Below are 22,688 nucleotides of genomic sequence, written 5' to 3'. Positions count from 1 at the left end.
ATTACTAGATATGACAGCTAGGAATCCAAAGCACATATTATAGACAGGGCATTGCAAATCTTTTCCAGGTCTCAGACTACTGGCTTTGGTTATTCCTCCCCTGAGGTAAAACCATCCCCATTCACCGCAGTAGAACCAGAACTTCCTTCCTCTGGCTGGAGTTAATTCTGAGCCCTTCAGACATCTGCGGATGACAAGGAGCCAACGACCCTTTTCCTTGGCCTGGAACATTTTCAGTCCATTTGTGGCGAGGAAACACGGCACGAGATGTGGAATTTCCATCCGCTGTTCTCTGGCCCCACAGCTTCCTTTGTGCCTTTAGCCACGTTGTGCCTCAGCCTCCTTTGCGAGCGGGCCTGCACGGCACAGCGTGTGACCTCTGTGAATGTCCCTAACACCACGATGGCCATCGCCACCGCCACCGCCATCGCCATGGCCATCACCATCGCCATGGCCATGGCCACTGCCATCGCCATGGCTGTCACCACTGCCATCGCCACCGCCACCGCCATCGCCATGGCCATCGCCACCGCCATCGCCACCGCCATCACCATTGCCATCACCACTGCCATCACCATGGCCATGGCCATCGCCATCGCCATTGCCATCGCCATCGCCACCGCCACCGCCACTACCATGGCCATCGCCATTGCCATCGCCATTGCCACTGCCACTGCCATTGCCATCGTCATGGCCATTGCCATGGCCATCACCACTGCCATCACCACTGTCATCGCCACCGCCACCGCCATCGCCATTGCCATCGCCACCGCCATCACCATCGCCATGGCCATGGCCACGGCCATGGCCACCACCATCCCCACTGCCATCGCCATCGCCATGGCCATTGCCATCGCCACCGCCATCACCACCGCCATCACCACTGCCATCGCCATCGCCATGGCCATCGCCACCACCATGGCCATGGCCATGGCCATCGCCATCACCACCGCCATCGCCATGGCCATGGCCATCGCCGTGTCCTGGGCCAGAGCTCGCCCTGCTTCCGTCGAGCCCCAAAGCCCGCACAAACCCTCTCCTTTGCCCACTTCTGGGTGTTTGAAGCTACTCGTCACCGCCAGGGAAGATCAGCCTGCCAGTGAGGCTGCTGTGGGCCCGGAGATTTTCACCCTTTTTCCATCGTAATGCCAGTGACTCCCGAGTTGGGTAAAATCCCAGCCCACGGTGAAAGTCTGGCTGTAAAATCACTGTGGATGGACAGGAATTTGTGGCGCTGCTGCTTCCTGGGCTGAAGAAAGAGTGGGCAGAGGAAGAGGTTGACAGCCCTGTAAAAAAGGCTGTTTGCAACCAGAATTATCCTAAGCCCAGTGACTTCAGTACTGCAGGGCTTTGGGCTCACTCACTTGGAATTTAACTGTATGATTTGTCAGCCCTTGCTTGGGAGGAACTTTGAACTCTGCTCTTTGGTGTCAATCTGCATTGGTTATTCCTTTGAAAGAAGAAATGTGTCCTGTATGAAATGTCTTAGCCTGGTAATATTTTTTGAGTGATGTTTTCCTGCAAAGAAAATAAGTAATGTTGTATATCCCACCCCCAGCTCTTCATGTGCTTCTTGTGCACTTACCCATGCACAGAATAACAGGGGGAATAAAAGAGTTTGCTGTCTCTTCCTACAGATGTGCAGAATTCAGAAACTACACCTGGCAGAGAGAAGCAAATCCACTTCTTTGGGATTAGGACTCACATTTCATTATCTACTTTGTACCCTGCTTCTGTCAGGTGCTGACTGAGGTAAACTTTGTCCAACTCAGTTCAAATTCAGAAAGAGACAAAAAATTTCAACTCTTCCCTTAAATTTCTGCAGCATTTTCCAGTGTAATTATGATCTCTGTCGTACTTTAGACAGGAGAAAACTGAGGAAACTGTTGTAACTTTCTGTCTGGACTGGCTGCCCTGCATTGTGAAGCTCATGGCAAATAAACCCTCTCTGCCATAGCATGAGAAGTTTGCTATAACCAGAAAAAAATATCCAAGAGCAACAATATTTATTTTCCACACTCCATTAGTAGCCCAGAAGCAATTCAAGCATGTTACTAGAAACCGAACGCAGCTAATTAAAAATAATGTTCCAAAGCTCCACTGATGTGTTTTGCATCTGGAGCTGGCTTCTGCAAATAAACATACACAAAACCAAGGACAAATCACAATAAATCTAAGCAGACAGGTACAAGCAAATTGGTCTGTGGAAGTGACATGTCTCTCTGCTTAAATGTCTACCACAAATCCCAAGGAGATGTGGTAGGATTTAATCTAATTGGGTTTGCCACTTCCCTGCAGCTTAATGTGAGAATAACAGCAATTAATATGACTGTACTTAGCTCAGTACCAAAAATCCATTTATTAGGCTATTAGAAGCTATAGAAAGCTGGGGTTTGAGATCATTTGGATATGCTGGTTACACACTTGGCCTGTTAGTTGTTTGTGGTTACAGTTTCCAAATTGCCACTGATGAGGTGGTGGTAGAAAAGTAGATGCAGTTAAGCACTTCAATGGATGGCTTGGAAAGGTTTTCTTCTCACTTCAGGATTCATAACGGCACCTTAGAAGTGGCTCAGTGCTCTGCAAATCTTAAAACATTCAGCAGGAGACTGAGAAACCAAGAGGCTGCTGAGGTTCAGAAATCTGTTGATCATAAAGTAAAGCACCTTTGCATGTGTGGGGCCCACAGAGCTGGCACAGCATGGCACAAAGATGCAAAAAGAATTATGTTTAAGGCCAGCATTATGGGGCAACAGAGAGAAGAGCCTCCATTTTTTTTAGCATTTGAGGGGGTGCAATTAGCAAGAAATGTAAGAAAGCCATTGGGCCACTCCAAAAAAATGTAGTCTTGTCACTCTCCTGCCTGTTCAGCCCACAAGGGGAGCAGGTGACTGATAGGCTCCCCATGGAGCTCAGCAGGAGGAGCTGCACAGCCCTGTCCCTAAGCCTTTGTCAGCTCACACAACCACAGTGAAGCCCTTCTTGCCAAACAGATGTTTGCAAATGAGGCTGTAAACCCTCACGATTTCATGTTTTTTTTTTTCCTAAACCACAGTGAGTGCTGGAATAAAGGTGGACGTTTTTTGAAGTCTGAAAACCTCCAGCTGTAGTCACAGCTCTCCAGTGTTCACCAGTGTGGGCAACCCCCTAACAAATGGCTCCTTCTGCTCCCCTCCAGTGAGGGCCTGCACTGGGGGAGGATTCGGGGGCTCTCTGTGACCTCTCAGACAGCACTCACGAGGTGTTAGGGCCATATTCAACCTGCAGATTTGTTTTCAAAGCCAACCTTATGACATGAGATCCGTACATTCAGCACCTGGAATTATACAGGCTTGGTTTTGCTCCCAACGAGCTGAGTGGCAATGCACTCATGGAGACAGCGATGTGAAGGTCTAACTTTCCATCCAGAAACTTCCCAGTCGAACTTTCCTGGCAGCTGAGTAGTTAACCTTGCACAGCAGTCTGGGTTACACATGATTTGAAAGAGATTTCTCTTTCCAGGGCTCAACTCGGATCCAAACAGACAACTATCACAAATTAACACAATTCCAATGGCTCTGCTTAAATCAGACACCCCACTAATTACCTGCTGGAATAACTAAAAAGAATGTTAGTTAAGGTCTCTGTCCAGCTGCTGCAAATACTTCTCTGGAAGTGAATAAATTAAACCTAGTATGGGCATTTTATTTTTTTCTGGGGGGGGGGGTGGTAAAAGAACAATGGAAAAGGATTGTTTAACAAATCATCATCCTCATTGCTTTAATTGCAGCACCATAAACACGGGAGGCAACGTCTCTCCAAAGGTGGAGGCATCCTGAACCAGGCTGGTTTTCTGCCGCCTTCTAGCCTTAGCATTACCTTAAAAGGTTATAATTAACATAATTACCCTGCCTGATATCTGAAATGAATGCACAGTTCAAGTGAGCAGCTTTAGGACTGGCCGTGGGTTCGAAGTCCCTTTTGTCTCCTCACACCCTGAGCCCTGTCCTCACCCTTACAGGGATGGCAGTGCCATTAAGCACTTCAGTGGGGCAGGCAAGGCTAAGGACCTAAGGAAGCTCCCTGTCTTCTCCAAGGGAAAGGCTCCAGGGGAAATAGAAATGCTCCCAAATCAGCACAAAGGCCTGCTGAGGGCCAGCCACCACCCAGCTCTGAGCATGGGTGGGAAACACAGGACAAACTCCCACTCTCCTGTAGAAAAGCTGGTAAAATCCTACTGGGAAACACGGGTTCTTGTTTATGCTTCTGCAGGTGAGATCTTACCTCTCCTCACCTGGCTCCCAAAGAAGCAGTGAAGATGAACACACAGATGTCTCTTTTATGGTAGCAGAGTCCCTGGGACTCCCAAGTTCAAGCACCTGAATGCAATAGGTGCAGCTACCCTGGACAAAAGTGGTTTTGAGAATATTCACCTTGATCAGCCCAAGTCAAGGGCCCGGTAAAATCCTACACCTTCTGAGAAACTCTTTAACCAAAGGTTATATTTAACCTGCTCATCCCTCTGGGAGTAGGAGGAGGTGACCAAGCATTTCCCCCAGAAAACCTCTAAACTGTATGCTGAAACGGGGATGCACTAAACCAACTACTGACTCCTCGGAAGACACATGGAGCAGCATTACATTTAGAGACGCAGGAATTATCAGGATGCGATCTCAAATGGCTGCAGTTTATCACACCCCAGCAAATTCACTGCACCACACAACCTGATGGCACATGACAAAGTGTGACAACTGATCTGTATTGCTCAGGAGAGATTGTCGAGATGTGCTGAATATTTTCTAAGCTGCTATCAGAAAACATATGTTTCCAAGGGGTAATGATACAGTGGGTCTGAATAACTTGTAAAAATTATGATTGAAGTGTTCTCACCTTCATTTGACCTTTTTACTTCTCCAGCAGACAGAGCTAAATGTGTGGCACACCAGAATGCATCTGAAGAAGAGACAGATGATAATAAGAAGCTGTTAGGAGCTGCTCACTCTGCTGGCTCTATTAGTTCAGCTTGCTTGCACAGAAAGAATTTCCCTGCACGTGTGAACATGAGCACAGATCAATAAAGGCAAATTTCCAGACTGATCATTCTCAGCCTGAACTCCTCCGAACATGCAAACACAGTTCAATGCCTTGTGGAAGGCTGGAGACATGGGTTGTGCAAGAGGAACCACAGAAATCGTAGTGCTGTTCTCCCTGCACAGAGCACCGCCAGCATCACTGGGAGCGCTATCCCACCCTTGGCTGATGTCACAAGGTATCTGGAAGCCTTAACTCTCATTTTCCTGTCTCCCACACCTACAGCCAAGGCCTGCTGGCTACTCCTCTTGTCAGAGATCATAAGAGATCTTACTTGCCTTAAAATATGACTGCCTGACATGTTTTTTAAACATCAAAGGAGAGCAATATATTTCAAACGTCAAGAAGAGAGGAATACCTTGGAGAGAGCGTGCCCTTGAAACAAATACAGAGTGTAAAATACAGTTTGGTCAACCAAAACACAGCACCTCCTGTCCATAAGAAAATAATCCAGATTGGCAGAATGGTTCCACGGCAAGCAGCTTGCCCTAGGACAGGAGGAATACAGGCTTCATAACCTGTCTCTTCACACCTCACATCTGTCAATTATTTCTCCCCCATCATCGCCCGTATGTGCTGAGTTTTCACTCCACCCTGAGTGCTGCTGGGAATGCCTGGTGGTCTAAAGCCTTTGGGGGCTGTCTATCCCTTTCCTTTCAATGCTCTCTGGGTTGGTTCTTGTGATTTGGTTTATCCCAGATAAAGCTCTCAATGCTGTTTTCACTTCTGTAATATATCCAAACCCAGCCAGAGGGAGTTATCTCCAATGTATCTCCACATGTATCCAACCCACCCAACTCCAGAGGGAGTTATCTCCAGTTGTCACCGGGATTCCCAGCTTTGTTGTGCCCATGGCATTCTCTTAACTTCGCCATTAAGGCCCAGGGAGTTTTTCAGGGCATGGATTTTCTGAGGCATTTAACAGTCTCCTTGTCTTCCTCTGCATCACCTGCCTCACTCTCCTGCCAAGGCCTGGGGCATGAGGAACGTGCAGCATTTTGTCCCTGAGGAAGGAGGTTTCCCATGCTCCGCTAAACAATCCCAACGGGTGCTGCTGTGGAGGCTGAAAGGTGATTTTCACACAGCTGTAGATTTCCTTGCAGTCCAGCCTGTGCTCTCCAGACACAGCCAGGGCTAAGCACAAACCCTTGGAGAGGATTTGTGTCCACACTGGGGGTTCTCAGAGGAAGTCGTGAGGGGGAATTGCATTTGGGGAGGTGGGGAGTACCCAGAGCAGGCAGCCCGGGGACGGGCTCGGATGTGGTAGAAGAGCTGAGTGAGTGCTGAGCTGGGTACAAGGGCCCTTCTGGGAGGGCTCAGCAAGATGTGTTACACCTCTCTCCCTCTGCTTCCTGTCTTGGTCTTTACCATCTTGAAACAGCAGGGTGGCAAACAGCATTAAAAGCACCTCTCGTCTAACTGAAGCCATGCACAGGAGCCTGCACAGCAAAGACACTGCAGAAGTGCTAAACCAGTGCAGGTGTTAGGAAGGCATGAGGTAAAAAGGAGGGGATTGCAAACGGGAAGTGAGCGAGCATCAAACACAAAGGAAGTTGTAATGAGAGCAGGAGTGTGAGGAGTGACAATTCAGCGTGGCAAAGATAAGGATGGAACAAGAATGGGATCAAGAGAGAGCGCACAGAAAGGATGGGGAGGAAGAAAAATTTGAAATGGAAACGATGAAAATGGAATATGATTTCCAGAGGGAAAGAATAAGGGTGAATGAGGGTCCTACTGGGTCAGCCCATGCATATTTAGTCAGTTATAATAAGGTAAAATTGCTTCCTCATTACAAAGAAGGGAATGATGTTGATATGTTTTTGCAGTCTTTTAAAAAACTGTAGAGAACTTATAATTGGTGAGAGGAGGCATGGGCAGCACAGTTCAGCCCCTGTGCCATGGGAAAGCTCTGGAGGCCTGTGCCAGGCTGGTTGATAATGACTGCCCTGACTATCAAATTGTGCACAGAGCCTTCCTGAGAAGGTATGGGCTTGACCCCAGAGACCTGCAGGGTTACACTTGGGTCTCCAAGGAAAGGATCTGATAACTCCTTTCCTGAATTGGCTGTAGAAATGACAAATTTATTTAACAGGTAGATAGAAGGTGAAAAGATATCTGTATCTGGGGTTTTTTTCCTTTTTTTTTTTTTTTTAATGATAAAATTATCTTGAGGAGTAGCTTCTAGAAGATGTTCCGAAGGATTTGGGAGCCTGCTAGACAGAAAATTATTCTATTAAAATTTTCAGCCTATTAATCAAAGCAATGTTTTATGAGAAAAATAACGGGAGTCCTACCTACTTCCACAAAGTCTTGCCCCTTTCTTCAGAAACAACCAGAAATAGACAACAAAGTACACAATTTCCAGAATTTTATGAGCCACAATCTATTACTTCAAGAACATAATAACCTAAATCTCATTCTATTTCATATGCAGAGACCTCAGATATGCCATGGAATGTGACAGAGGAGATCAGTTCTTGTGTTCAATTCAGCACTGCAAAAAGAATTTTACGGGAGCCAGTTCGGATGCAGTTTGTTAAAGACCCTTAGTGGAAGTATTGACACCAGCCGGTGTTTCCAGAGGGTGGCTGGCTCCTTCCTCCTGGAAAGCATTACCCACAGTGCATCCACATTCCAGCCTGGATTTCCATTTCAAAGAGAGAAGGACTGGAAAGTGGCTGCAATAGGAGACAGATGTTTTCTCTGCTCTCTGAAATATTACTACTTGTAATGAGTTTGTAAATTCAACGTTGACTCAGCTACTGCATCCCCAAATTCCTCCCAGACTCTCGAGTCAGTCCTTCTCTCAGCCTGGCAGTGTCCTGCTGCTTCCTGTCCCACTTCCCTCAGCACCTTTCCCTAGAGCTCCTGGGCAGCACATCCCCTCTAACAGCACAGCCAGCTTCTGCAGCCAAGGCTGGAATGAAGAAAGTTGCTGTCTTCAATGTATTTCTATTGATCGTTATCCTTTCTCTTTTTAACTCACTATTTTTCTCATTTACTTCCTAATACCCTTAAGAGAATATCCACTGTACTTTTATTTACCTCTGACCATTTTATCTTCAAATTCCCCTGAACCTGCCTGTCTGTACAACCCCCTTACTGCCAGCATCATTTGGGCTTTCATTTCATTGGCTTTTAATTTTCTGGATAGGTTTTGGCATGGATAGTTTCCTGCATTTTGAGGTGAGAAGAAAACAGCGTTTATTTCCCCCTTGAATTCTGCTTCTCTTCTAATTCTTGGATAAAACCCCCAATTCTTCTTTCAGTGGAAGAATTACGACCACCTCCTCACATCTTATTTCCTTCCTTCTACAGAGAGCACATCCAGACAGGGGCTTCACTGAGGGGCTTCACTGACATCAACGGAGCAGATTTTGGTCTAAAGGCATTTCTTGAACATTTCCCTCCAGTTCCCAGACTTGCATGTGCTCTACCCTATTTCCCATATGTGCTAGTGTGAAAACAGCTGCCTGTGAGTCTCTTTAGGATGGCCACTGCCATTATTTCTGTCACCTTTCATGGTAGTATTGCTTGAAGACCCCAAAGTACTTCAGAGAGAAGTTAGTGAGAGAATAACAATGTTTATACACTTCATAAACAGGGAAATGGAGGCACAAAGTGATTCACACAGCTCAGAAAAGTCCCATGAATTTGTCATGCAAGTGCTTTATCTTTGATGCAGGAATTAATCTGGAATTTCCCTCGTCCTAGCTCAGCCCTGACAGAGAGGAAAAGCCTTCAGAGGAACAGTGCAAGATCCTGGCACGTCCAGCGTGGTGGACCAGTGTTCTGGCTGGCAGCAGCTCACCAGCTGCTCCTGACTGATCATTTATCCAATTCTGCATGTGCACTTTGTTGAACTCAGACCAGCTTGCAGAACACATCCAAGGAAAGCACGTGCTGGATTCAAAGCGAGGTTCAGGTGCTCCTGTGGTTGGGGGTGAGCATTAGAGCTCCACATAACAAATAGGGGGTTATTTTAACTCTTCTATAACTGCGTGAGATTCAGATTTTAATTGGCTTCTTCCCTCCTGCACTCATCTCATAAAGCGAGTTAGGTATATCTGCTGAGTAAATAGGAGACAATAATATGTTTAAATGTCTGTCTGGAGAGTTGCTTCTACCCAGAGCTGAAAATCGATACAGCTCAGAGAGACATCTCTTGTTAATATCACTTTTCCTTTCAGCATGTTCCTAACATGTTTAATATTTTTCACTGTTATTTTGCTGGCACTGAAAGCCCAACCCGTGTCACCAGATCCCTGAACTGGGACTCCAGGGATGCGTATTCCACTCTTGGAGCCATTTTTAACATCTTGGACAAGTAAGTACCACTCTCCAGGCCCTTATATCCATTCCTAACTGTTCCCTTTTGGGCCTCGTTCCTGTAAAGATGTGTGCATAGATTTGATTGTATAAACTGGGAAGGTGTTTAGCAACTGGGAGCAGTCCAGTGACTTAAAGTTATTGTTAAATCCAGCACCTGAATCTTTGTAAGACACGGCTTTGAATTGTGCACTCTCGGATTGTGCTGAATTGGGATAATAAAATGTGAAAGCTTTCAAAGACAATCTACCTGTAGCACCCCCCAAAAAAGGCCATTTCTGGTGCTCTTGTCTGGCCTCAAAGTCAGATTTCAGGCTTGGAGTTGAGCAGGGAGGAAGTTTCAGGTGAATTGCATCTGTCCCCGGGCTCTTAAAAATAGCCTGGATTTGCCCCTCTGGACTGAATACTGTCAGGCTGAAAATATATGTTGGAAAAACACTCCTTCATTTCCTGCCCACATCAGCCTATAAATAACCTGTGCAGCCCAAAGTGGCCCTGATCCCACCTCAGGAATGTGTGTTCTGTGGTACAGCAGTGACAACAACAAAGAGAGGGGAATTGGTTAAGTACTTTGGGGGTTAAAATCTGTGCCCTGCCACAGTAAATTTTATGGCCCAGGGTGAGTCTTCTATAGTCTCATTTATTATTGCAAAAATGATTGGAGCTGGGGACCATGACACTATTACCTGTTACTGCAGATTTATTGAAAATTAGCAATTCCTTTTATATCTATGAGATTTCAGGGATTATCCTGTTACAGACTGGAAAACCGATAGATTTATAATCCTGATGAATCCAGTTGTACCAACTAATAGAGCCAGTGAGAAAATTTAGAGGTTTGTACTCCTACAGGAGTTAACCTTTGGATAAAGAAACATTTTTCAAGTAGCATCAGAGAAATTATTGGATTCATAAAGTCTCGCTGCTGCAGCATGAGAAATATTCATTTCCTGGGGTTTATATTTTTGTTCAGAAAAAACAGAGAACACAAACTTTCATCCAAAACCATCTCACTCCACTCAGAGCCCTGCTCTAATTGCTGCTGTACCTTGTGTTAACCCTTTGGCATTTATTGGCAGGGTTTGCCTGGCTGACCCTGAGGAAATTTTCAAGGTATGAATCTCCTAAATTCATTAACATTGTATTGACTTGAGCGAATCTGATTTTACTTTAATTTTGATTTTTTGTGTACTCACTGGACTCCTTAAAAATTGACCCAAACCTGCAAAGTCATTAAATCCCTGTCAAGATGTTGGGAGTTCTTTAGGATGTGTTTTATTGTTGTTTGCTTTTTAATGTGTGAGATCTCTGACTGGGGATGAGCTTGTGTAACTCAGCTTTCACTTTTGCATGGCTCTTTTAGTATTGATTATTGCAAAAAAATGGAGAAGTGGCAAACAAATCTGCAATTTATCTATGAATATATGAGGAAAACCCTAATGGGGCCCCAGCTCCTTAGTAATGTGAGAACAGCAATTGTATTCCTCCAGAATGCAATCAAAATCCATCACCCAATAATACAGATTGCCCAGGATGCAGTTTCTTTTCCCAGTCAATATTCCCCAATCCCTGCTGTTCAGACTTGTTAAGGAGGTGGCTGGGCCTCATTCAAAACTCAGCCCTGCTGAGGGAAAACATTACGACTTCCTTGGGGCTACCCCAATTTCTCCTAAGAGAGCAGAGGTAAGGAATTATTTCACTGATTTCAGCAAGGAAGTTGGAAGAATTCAGGCTTGGACACTGGACTTTGAAGATTCATTCGGGCTCTTATGCTATGGCTATTTTGGTCATATACATATGACAGATAAACAGATTTTGTTTAATTACTTTTTTAAATCATTCAAGGGTTTATAAATCATAAAAGCTGCAGGTGCTAAGGTCTGAAAAAGAAATAAATGTTGAATTTCTGTTAAGTAATCCAGAGTACTCCCACTTTAAAGGGGAAGAAGAATGACAAGTGTTTGTAATAAGGACCACATGCCCACCCCTGTGGCATCAACTGAGTTTTGTTATTAACTTTGGAAAGAGGCAAAATCCTTTATCTGGGAATCTCTAAGGAAAAAAAGCCCTGGAATTACCCCATCATTTCACAATCAATAAGGCAAAAGTGGAGCATGCAAAGAATTACAATTCCATCCCTCTATTACAACACTGCACCTGTAACTTGGGAATAGGGCAGTTCTCAGTGTCCAGTGTTTCATAGCAGCCACAAATCAAGTTTAAAATGCCAATAGAATTTTTATTTCTGTTTATATTGAATATAAACTTACGGATGAGATATTGCCAGCTGCAATTAAAAAAAGAAGGAAAAAAAAACCCACAAAAAACCCACAAAAAACCCCCACAACCCTGAACAAGAACACACTCTTTCTGTGTTCTACTATAAAGTTTGTGCTGGCTTTTGACCCAGGGCAAATCAGCACAGATCCATCAAAGCTGAGCTATTACAATTTTCATAATCCAGCCTAGAATGCACCAACTTTTGATTATTGTGGTAAGATATCCCAACTTTGCTGAATTCCTTAGAGCAGAACCAAATATAAAAACTGGACATGGAACTACATTTCAGTATAAGGCTTGGTCCAAATATGGACTTTTCTCTCCTTGCAGCATAAAGGAATTGGATTTCAAAGACTGTAGATAATTTCACAATGGCAGTGACTCCTGTTTAAGCACAAGAAAATATCCTTGATTATAACTGAAAGATTATTTCTGGTACTTTTTATGCAAACCCATTTTTGCATCTCTTCCATTCTAAGGACCAAACACAACTTCTCTGGTGGATGAATTCGTGGCTTTCAGGATCATTTTCCTAAGGAGGCTCAGTGGATGTCAAGAGGCAGGAATTGTGCAGGAATGATGCAAGGCAACCAGAGAGAAGTTCCTGAGCTAAATAGAAAACACTTATTCCCTGCTCCAGCTGCTGAATTCCCCCTGGATTTTTTTTTTTTTTACGTTGTTTAAGGATGCTTGATCATGTCCTGATAATTTTTTTGCTTTAATAATAATCAGTGCATCAGTACTTCAGACCATTATGAGAGGAAGTATTTTAGCCCAGAGGCAGGCAATAAAAAGGAACCTGAACAAATAATGAGTAAAGAGCAAGAAGGCAGGCTACGTTGTTCATGTAAATTGAAGTTGTTCCAGCAAAGCTGAGAAAGAGAGGTTGCTATTTCCAGCTGAGAGTCAACTGAAAGTTAATGGGGACATCACTAAAGATCACAGACAAATGGGCACTGTACTTTTAATGAATATTTTATTCATGTCACCTTTAAATTAGTTAAATTTGATAGGATGATAATGTAATGCAAAATGGCTTCCTCCCCAGACCATTTTAGGTGGAGGGTAGATCAGAATTTAATTTTAGGCTAATGCCAGGTCAAAATTAAATTTAAAAAATATTATGGCTGGAAAGTAATAAATCCAAAGTGACCAATGGAAAAAAATATTAAGTTAATGAGATGTGCAAGCCATTTAGAAAAGCACAGATATTTTACATTACATATATTTTTCTTATCTGGAAACAAGCCATTTTAATACCTAGTGATAAGGAAGGAAATTGGGAAAGGAGAAAGGGGGACTCTTGAAGTTATTACTATCAGGTCTTGAAAGAATTATGAAGATAAATGCAAAAAAGCTCATGGTGGAGTTATTGACCATTTCATCAGCAAGCTTGGTAACAACTGAAAACCCCTAAATTCTCCTTTAGGTATTTAAATGTGTGTTCTGCTGCTCAGGGTATTGTCACTCACGTATGCCAAGGAAAAGGTCTCCAATTGGGTTCAGCAGCTGCCCTGAACCCATGAAGCTGGGATCAGGCAGACTCATCCCACTCCTTCCTCAAAAAGGAATTGAAAGGGACACCCAGAGAGCACGTCCAAAGAGTTCCTATAGCAGATACTTCTGAAGTTCAGCTATCAGAAAGTTCATCACATGTGTAGAATGCACCAAGCCAAACATGTGAAATCATGTAAAGCCAGAGCAGAAGCTGTGAGTAGGGAACCCAGTAAGAGGAATGTGCTCCTCTGAAATGAGGTCTGAGTGAACAGGAGTGTGGAAACCGAGCTCCTGGGACAGGAGGAAACTCATTTCATGCAAAGACATTAAACTGCATTGTGATGTGAAACCACAGAGTGTAATGGTTCCCTTGCACTAAAGCTTTGAGTTTGTGACTATTGTCACAAATGAGAAATACACCCAGGGAGTTTCACAAATGGAGTAAATCACCTGATTCCAAGTTATTTCTGGATATTCTGCTGGCAGCACTGCAGCTGACTAATCCAACCATGTCTGCTACTTTTCAGTGTGAATCTGCTGCATTAGCCGTGCCACCAGAGTTGTGACACTGGGCTAATGGACTGGAGCCTCCCTGGAGCCCCACTCCAGATCATTTGCAAACTGAAGCCATAGAAAGGAGTGTCTTCCCACCCATCAAGCAGCACACGAAGTTATTGTGATGCTTCAGCAGCCACTGTGGCAAATCTTGGGTGGAATTTCAGGTGCGAGTGTTGTTTGATAAAACCCCGAGTGAAAATGGGTACATGGATGGACGTGGCTTTCCCATCTCCACAGAGCAGTGAGAGGAGGTGACAGAGCCCAGCAGGAGCCAAGGCATTATTGCAGTTTGCTCTCCTCACTGCACAGCTCACTGATAAGCTGCAATGGTCATCAGGACTATTGATTTACTTTTTGAAGGGGGGTGTGTGAATGCTGGCTTTAAGCAATGTCTTCTCAAGGCTCAGTTTGATAATCCTTTTCAAGCTTTTATTTAAACTCTCTAAGGAAAAAAAAGCAAGAATGAATTAGAAACTGGAAGAACACAAAGAAGCTTGAAAGAGAAGATCAATAACTCCCATGCAGAGCAATAAACAAACTGGAACAATTACAGTGAGAGATGGTTATTGATCAATATCAGGAGAAGCTCATATAGCAGCACCTCTGTTTATACCAGACCTCAATTATATTCTTACTTGCTCATAATAATATAACTGCATTCTACAACTTTTATCACCAGGGAAATTTTAATTCCATTTTATTAGTGAATAATAACCATCTGTTTCCAGGCAGTGGTGGCTCTCAGCACATTTCCATATCAGCCAGTCCCCACTGTCCCTGTGGAGTTGGAACCTCTCCACAGCCTGAAAGCTGAGCTGCAGGAAGGTGAACTGAGCCCCTGAGGCCAAGGGCAGGGGCAGAGCAGGGGAGATCTGAGCTCTGAGGACTCGGTTTTCGGAAATATTAGATAATAGTCCCTGGGAACCTCCACAGCAAGAGGACACTTTTTCAACGAAGAGCAAAAATCATCACCTGCGAGTCAAGACAATGAAACGCCAAGTAAACAAAAGCTCAGCAGAAGTGACCCTCAAACAAAGCCACCTGCCTGACCTTGGGACTGAAGAGATTCCAGCCCCTCCTGCCAGTGCCAGCAGCTGAAGTGTGTCATTCTCACTGAGCCACGACATTCCCTCCACTCCCCTCACACGCTCTTGCCTGGTCTGTAAAAACTCTCACGCGCTCACATTTTGTTCAATTACACGAGTCAGAGTAAAATTTAAGTTTCTGCTGCTTGGAACTTTGTGGTTTGGGCTTAATGAAATGTATCAGCACCAACACAGCTTTCCCTTCTTGGGAAATCTCTCCCTCGGAGATGTCTAAGGTAAGTGGGTCTTAATTCAAGGTATCCGTGTCAGTCCTCCAGCCTGTCTCCATAAATCCGACATATAAGACAACTTGCTAAAGAATAATGAGCTGAAGTCTGTCCTCTTCAAAAGTTTCTTTACTCAAATAAGCTCACCTTTAAAATATAATCAAAAACCCCAGAATCCTATCCACAAATCATATTGAAAATTGAAAGGGTGAAGAATTAGGTCCAGCTGAAATAAATTTGAAAACCAAAGCTGACAAGAAGTAAATAATTTATGGTAAACTCACTTTTTCCCCCTCAGAGTTTGAACGATACCATTTTACTAAAATCCTAATAAACTTCTCCATAAATATTGGTGAAAATATCTATAGCCAAGAGGTTGCCTATAAAGTTTCAATTTGAAATAAATGTGTAGATTTTCATTTTACTGTCAACAATTTCAACGGGAGAAATTTCCTTGAGCATCCTGAGAAAAGCCCTGAAATTGATCCCATGTCCTGTTTCTGTTGGGTTGTATTACAAGCTTTACCTTCTCTTTATTTAAAGCATCCACTGTGCCTTTCCACTTTAGTTTTTATTCTGATCCAGCCCTCTGCTGTCTTGACATTCAGGTGTTCTTCAAAGATCTGTCCATGATTTCCTTGTAATCCTTCCACTGTGCTAAGGAAAACTGTCTTGCAAAGTTGCCAAAAGAGCAATTCCAATCTAATTAGGAGTTCGTAGTGCTTCAGTGAAAGCAGCACAAACACTGTTAATATTCACTGCAGCTGCTTTGTCAATAACTCCCAGTGAATCCTCTAATTATACGAAAAATCAGGAAACTATTGGATTCTATGACACTGATAGATCTATCAGTATTCATTGCCCCCCATCCTCTGCAACACGAGGCACAAATGCCAATAACTCTAACAGTCCCTTAAATGCTGAAGGATCATTATTAAAGTGCGCTTGGCATCCCTGGTCATTAATTATAATCTTGTGCACATATGCAGCGTGATTGCAGGAAATAATCAGCTTTGTCTGCCAAATTGGCAACATTTAGAAACTAATTTGTTATGACATACCATCAAAGATATTTAAACAACAACCCAAGCTCTGCTGCACTGCGCACACTGTTAAAATATCAGATCACATCATTAAAAAATAGTTAACATATCCGAGGGGAGGTAATATTTATCCTTGAACCCTGGTTCAAGTGGAATTTCCAGAAAGAACAGTTATATCCTTTCTCCCTGGCAGTGCGCAGGAGAGGGAACTCTCTGCAGAGTGACGGGCTGGCGGGGGGAGAGAAGGGCTGGGATTACACGGCAGAGCCGCTGTCAGTCAGGAGCTATTCAACAGCCATCGAATAAATGTTTGCCAAGAGCAACGCTTGCCCGGGATTACCGCACTACCGGGATGCCTGCACATTCCTTTAGAGCTTTCAAGTGGTATTTAGCTGCGCCGTTTTCTCCTCCAGCCGCTGTTCCCACTCTCAGCCCCCTGCTTTGGCGGCAGGACGGGGCTGTGCTGCGGGGAGAAGCGCTCAGCCCCAGCTCTGCCAGGACGGCACAGGACACCCCTGTCACCTTCCCCCAGCCTCAATGCATCCCCGCTCACGGGACGGCAATTTATCCCTCGGTTTCTTCGCGCTGCCCCGAGCAAGGGCAATCCCTGCAACCCATTACCCCCTCCCGCTGCCGTGTCTCACAGGCGCGCTCAGGCGGGATGCAAATCTCACAGTTTGGGGGTTTTTCCCTCTGAGCAGGACCGGAGACCTACACCGCGGATTTCCTGCCACAAACAGCGCCCAAACTTTGGTATGTAAGCTACAGACTGGGACGAGACCAACAGCGATGCTGCAGGATTAGGCTGATCCTGGGCAAGGGCTACAAGGGATGGTGACAGTCCCCGGGCACCCTCGTGTCTGTCGGGCTGAGCTCCGGGTCTGTGCATTGAAACTTCCAAGGCTCCGGATCAGGAGCTTGCAATGGAATGTAGGAGACAGTGGAATATTCAAGGGCTTTGCCAGGCTCACACGGATATCAGAGGGTGCACGAGACTTGTTGTATTATGTGCATACATAATGGGATTTCTTTTCTCAGCTCTGTGGTCAGAGTGTTAAAATATGCATCAAAATAAAGCCAGAAATTAAATATGAGCTACGCTTTCATCCGGGAAACAAAACTCGCCCCTCTTTCTTTTTTCTACATAAATGAGCAGAATGATTTTTAAATGGCAAATTGCTTGTGGAACATATCTTAAAGGAAACGATTGTTTCTAAATTGACATACGGCTCTAGTTTTTAAGAGATCCAAAGAGGATGCTTTTCTCTAGAGTAAGAAGTGAACTTGCAAATTTTTCTGCAGCCTTTTCTGACATTTTTTCCTCTACATTCTGTATCCTTCAGTGAGGTTTTTTTTTATCGTTTATGTCCATTCCTGTAGCAGGAGTTCATCAGCCCAGTTAAAGCTGAGGATGGAGAATCCAAGGAGAAGAGAGAAATGAAAACACCTAGCCATGGGATTGCTGCTCCATTCTTACAGTAATGACTGTTTACTCTGGAAGACAGGACTTCAACAGAATATTTTCTTTAGTTTTTGTGATAATTTCTTATTCTTTTCCCACGTTTTCTCAGAATCCAGCATTCCATGTTATTGGAACAGCAGTTAAGAAATCACAGCTCTGTGTAAAACCATTTCCCCAGATCCTCAATTGCTGTCACCAGTCACTGAACCAACAATAATATCTTTTCTTTCTCAGAGTATTTTGTAGCTTGTAACTTATTTAATAAAAAAATCCTTTAGAATGCTTGGAAAAAACCAGTATCTTTTTCATAACATAATTAATGTTACATTTCTTTACACACAGTTTTGAAATCTGTGGGTTCCAAGGATACTTCTGGAAATAGGAGGTAATGAAATGGCCTCAAATCCATTGTCAGGGAAAGATAAACTGTATCAAAAAGTACTACGGACTATTAATAACTCTTATATCAATATTCTTGAAATGTTTCCATATTTTCAAAGAGAAATAATAGATACGAACTTCTAATTTGCACCGGAAAAATGAAGCAAATATTTTCTACATAACTGTAGAGATTTCACAGCATTAGTAGCCTTTAACCTTTCAAATGAGTAATTTATACAGCCTCAAGCTCATAAAACCTTTTCAAAAGGACACATTTTACCTTGAAAAGTTCTATTCTAATATACTCCACTAAGGCCAACAATCAAATTACATATAACAACATGAACATAATTATTTTTCTTCTTTTTTCTAATTTGGACAAAAGTTATTTAGCACTTACACAAAGGCCTGATACACTGGCCTTGGAATTAATGTCCTGGCAAGGAAACTTTTCAAAAAGAAGTGTCCAATAAACGCCATCTTCCCACTGGGAACCAAACCAAACTAAATTAACACAAATCCAACACACCTCAGCCAGGCTGTGGTGCTGCCCCTGTGCCCCAGAGTGTCAGGACAGGAGTTTTGTCCCTATTTCCGTGGAGGCAACTCCCAAAATGAACTGCCTGAGGAGAAAATACAGGAGTGATTCAATCCCCATTAACTCCAGCCCTACTGGGCTCATTTTACTCTTTCTCACGACAGCAGGGAGAGGAGCTCCAAAAGCAGGGATGGCTCTGACCTGCAGAGCATAGGAACAGCAAGAGTTCCCCCTCTCAGTGCCAACAGCTCCCCCAATGCTCAGGGTGAGAAGCAGGGGCTCTGAGGAGCTGGGAGGACTGTAGGCAGAAGGACAAGATCCTCGAGTGCCTCTCTCCTTGCCATCCCCTTCTCTCTCCTTTCCAGTGCTTTAATCACTCTTGTCATTATTCTCTCAACACTCTCCAGTTGTCATTATCCTCTTGAATTACGGAGTGGAGAGCTGCAGGCAGGGAGTTTGCCAGCAGCAGTCACATAAGCACCAAAACCAGGTAAAAGAACCTCTCTCACTCTCTTGAAATTTTCTTTTACATTCATTCAATAATTTCATTAGCCCTTTTGGCCGTTGTGGCTTCTCAGAGCTCACATCTGCCTGATCATCCACAACAAATAAGGGGGTACACATTATATCCTGCCATTCTCCACCGAAAAATTCCTGATTAATATTCTCCTGAATTATGGCTGAAATGGGAAGTGTTTCATTACTGTTCTTAATCTGACCACAGGGTCAGTCTCCTGCCTAAACACAGACCAAAAATACTTACTGGCAATGGCAGCATCTTTATTCTATACTTAGGTGATTATCCCTTAATATTCCCCATTCCTAACAGTCTCATCCCTGACTGCTCCAAGCTGAGAGGTCTTTAGTTCAACCCTTCGATGTACAACATTTCTGCCAACAAACACTTCTCCTTTACCTACAGGCACACGATCCTTGCATGCCCCTGAATATTCCCGAATGGTAAGGTACAGCACCACTCCTGATTTAACATTTTCTGTTAATTTGAATTAGGGCCAAGCAGGATGCAGTTGGCACATCAGGTGTTATTTGGCACAATAAACTTCTTGGAGTGACATTATGAACAGTTATCACATACATATTCCAAGTTGCTCGGCTTAAATAAGGAAGCAAATTAGAACTCAGCATCCCATTCTTTTAATACTGATAATACTTATCTAGAAAGTTCTCAAGGCTGTTGGGGGGTTATTTACTTGCTGTGCCAAAGTTAATCCTCTGGAGTGGTGCATAATGGATTGGTAATGTTCTCCTCATTGTCATCACCACAAGAGAACACTTCATTTGTTTGCAGTAGAAAATAAACTTGTTGAACACGTAGGATGAGCATTATTTACAACTTTGCAAATTCAGAAAGAGACGTCATTCTTCTCCACAAGCAAAATATTTTGCCAAAGAGACACATAAAGTGGAAATATGTTTGTTTCTCCCAAATGCTGAAGGCTTGTCTGCAGATAGAAATACAGCACATTCTACCTATAGCTACCACTACTTCTGTACAGGCTCCAGTAACCAGCTACAGTCACACAAAATTAGCTGCTCCATTGCAGTAACCTGAATAAAATGCTTGTATATTAAAAATCTAGAATTTTAAAAGTCTTTGTCTTGCTCCAGGAATCCTAATGCCTATTTCTTAGATCCTTGGGGAAATCAGAAAGCCACTAGACAAGCTGATGCTTTGAAGCTGTAATTTAAAAGGTTTTTTTAAAAAGAAATTCTTTCTTTTAATTTTTTCTTCCCAAAGAACTTGGCATATTTTAAACAGAAAATTATAATAATAATTATGGATATATTGACCTCTTTGTGCTCTCAGGCTGGCCATTCAAGTGAAGTAGATTTAACCAGCTCCCTGTAGGTTTGCATCAGCTTCCCACGTTTCTGTGCCGTGGCACTCCTCGCATTCATCCTGCATTCATCCACACCTTAAGGTTTGAATCACTAAGGAAACCCTTTCCCAGGCCATTTGGTCACATGCTGTGACCAGCTGAAGAGGAATAAACCACCCAGGCAGCCCCAGCCTGGCTGTGAACACACTGCACTCCCCTTTGGGGCTATCAGAGCCCAGCCTCCAGCTGCAGCTTTCCGTGGAGATGATGCAAGGGAGGTTTAAGATTTTTAACTGCATTGTTTTTCACTCAATAAAAATGGACAGGGCCCATCCACAACATAATTTGCACTCCTGGTCTCACAGAGGAGCTCTCTGATGCTGCTGAGGCTTTGAAGGAGCCACAAGTTGTGATCCAAAGTTTGATCTTGGTGAAGAGCCTGAAATCACTCGTCAGGCTTCGGGTCAGGCCCCAGAGGTGTGGTTTTGAGAAAGCTGAAGGACCACAGAGATACCTGAATGTGATACCACCACACTGTGGCATTCCACTGATCAGTGTAATACTGATCTACACGAAATTGTAGGTTTGTAATATAAATAAATAAAATAAAAGGAAACACCCTCTCTATAAAGTAAGAAAAACTAAAGCCAGCTGCACCGGAGACGCAGCTGAGCTGTACTCAGCGTAACTTCAGAGATCAGGAAAATATCTGGGGCTTTGGCATGATTACAATAATAATCAGAGGAAGTTCTGGAGAAATATCTTAACTTTAAATTTCTTGTGCAACTTTTCCTTCTTTTCCTTTCAGCCAGGAAATGCTACGTCTTGGCCTATAGCTGGAAATAAAATGTATGGACATACGAAAATTAGAATCAGTTCCTATACTCTGGTGTTAACACCATATGCTGCAGCTTACACCTCATCTCTAAAGATCTGGTACATTTTTCCTGGATAAACCAAAGCAAAAAGGAAAGAGGTGTGTGAGTGTGAGAATAGATCATGGATTTGGCACCTGTGTCAATCTAAGTGCTGCAATTGAGATGTTCCTCCACTGAAATCCTACACTAGGACTGTCAATGGCAGATTAAGAGCTCACATTACTTTCAAGAATAAGAACATGATTCACAATAAAATACACTTTGGATTGAAAAACTGCATTTATGTCCAGGCTTAAGCACAGAGAAATCAGTTTCTTAATAGTCTATCTCTGATCTGAATGGCTGTTCTTCACACACTTTGTGCCCATTTAAGTCAAGAGATTTACCACAATGAAAGAGAAGTGTCACCCCAGAGGCTTCACTGTGTTTATGTGTTTAAAGACAGAAAAAGAGAAAAAATGAACGAATCTCCTTTTCTTTTACCTGTCTATCCTCTCACTACCATGCAAAGGTCTATAACACCCAGTGAGTTAATTTCCCACTCTTGGCAAACGAGGCCTTTACCTTGATGTGCAGAGATAAATAAGAAGTTTTAACCATTATTATCATTAAAGAATGGAATGTCTCACCAACTCAACACTGAAGTGGTGAAAGGAAGTTTTCACATGGGATTTCCTGTGGTATCTCTCACTAACTGTTTTAAACCCTTCCTGCACACACATTTACAGACATCTGTATGTAACCAGTCACACAGGGCAGTAACGACTCTATAGGGTCTCAGCCCCCAGTCAAAAAGTCTGCTTGGAAGAGTCTTGAGATGCTGACACAAAGATAGCACAGGAAAACATCCCTCCTCCCTTCCTGGAAGCAGGACATTCCTCTGAGGGAAGATCTAAAAAGCAACAGTGAGAGGGCTTTGTGAAGCAACTTCAGGGGATAGTGCTTGTTTAGAAAGAAAAGCTGAAAAGGAAAAGGAACTGGTGAGTGTCTTGGTCCAGCTCACGCTAAGCAAAAGGAAGTGCTCACAGCAGAAACCAAATATACTTGTTAAGAGAGAGAAAAAGCCCAGGAAGAGATTTTACAGCTGATGGGATCAGGGAAGGAGAGATACATCAGCCACATTTGATATTAAACACAATCACTGAGAGCTCAAAAAGCAGATTAATTTCTGTGTGCAGAGGGGGAACAGCAGAGCTGGGAAGCATTGGGCCTCGAGTGAGCAAACAAAAAGAAGGACAAAAATTCACCTCATGCTGCTGTGCCACCACCCCCCTATGCCCAGTAACCAAGACAGTCCTCTAAAACACTTCTAACTTCACCTACTCTTGACTCACGCTGAGCTTGAAGGATTTCCTTTAGCCAGAGCTGGTTCTCAAGGCAGATAAATCTAGAACTCCATGGCAGCACCCCCAATGCATAAAGTGCCTCTGCACCACTACATTCCTGAGGTATCCAAGAGTTACCCTGCCTTTGTTCCTATCCTCAACTTCAGAACCAGC

General features: G+C 43.6%; 1 protein-coding gene across 1 annotated transcript; it reads left to right on the top strand.

Annotated features, from left to right (window-relative positions):
• Positions 1-402: 402 nt before the first annotated feature.
• Positions 403-1,146, top strand: LOC136358587 (antifreeze protein Maxi-like). Its single transcript, XM_066314462.1, has one exon. It carries the CDS (start codon positions 403-405, stop codon positions 1,144-1,146), a length of 744 nt encoding a protein of 247 aa, XP_066170559.1.
• The last annotated feature ends 21,542 nt before the right edge of the window (positions 1,147-22,688 follow it).

Source organism: Sylvia atricapilla, chromosome 3 (assembly GCF_009819655.1).
Source record: "Sylvia atricapilla isolate bSylAtr1 chromosome 3, bSylAtr1.pri, whole genome shotgun sequence".
Lineage (NCBI taxonomy): Eukaryota > Metazoa > Chordata > Aves > Passeriformes > Sylviidae > Sylvia > Sylvia atricapilla.
The sequence above is the reverse complement of the archived record's forward strand: the minus strand, read 5'-3'. Positions and strand labels throughout refer to the sequence as shown.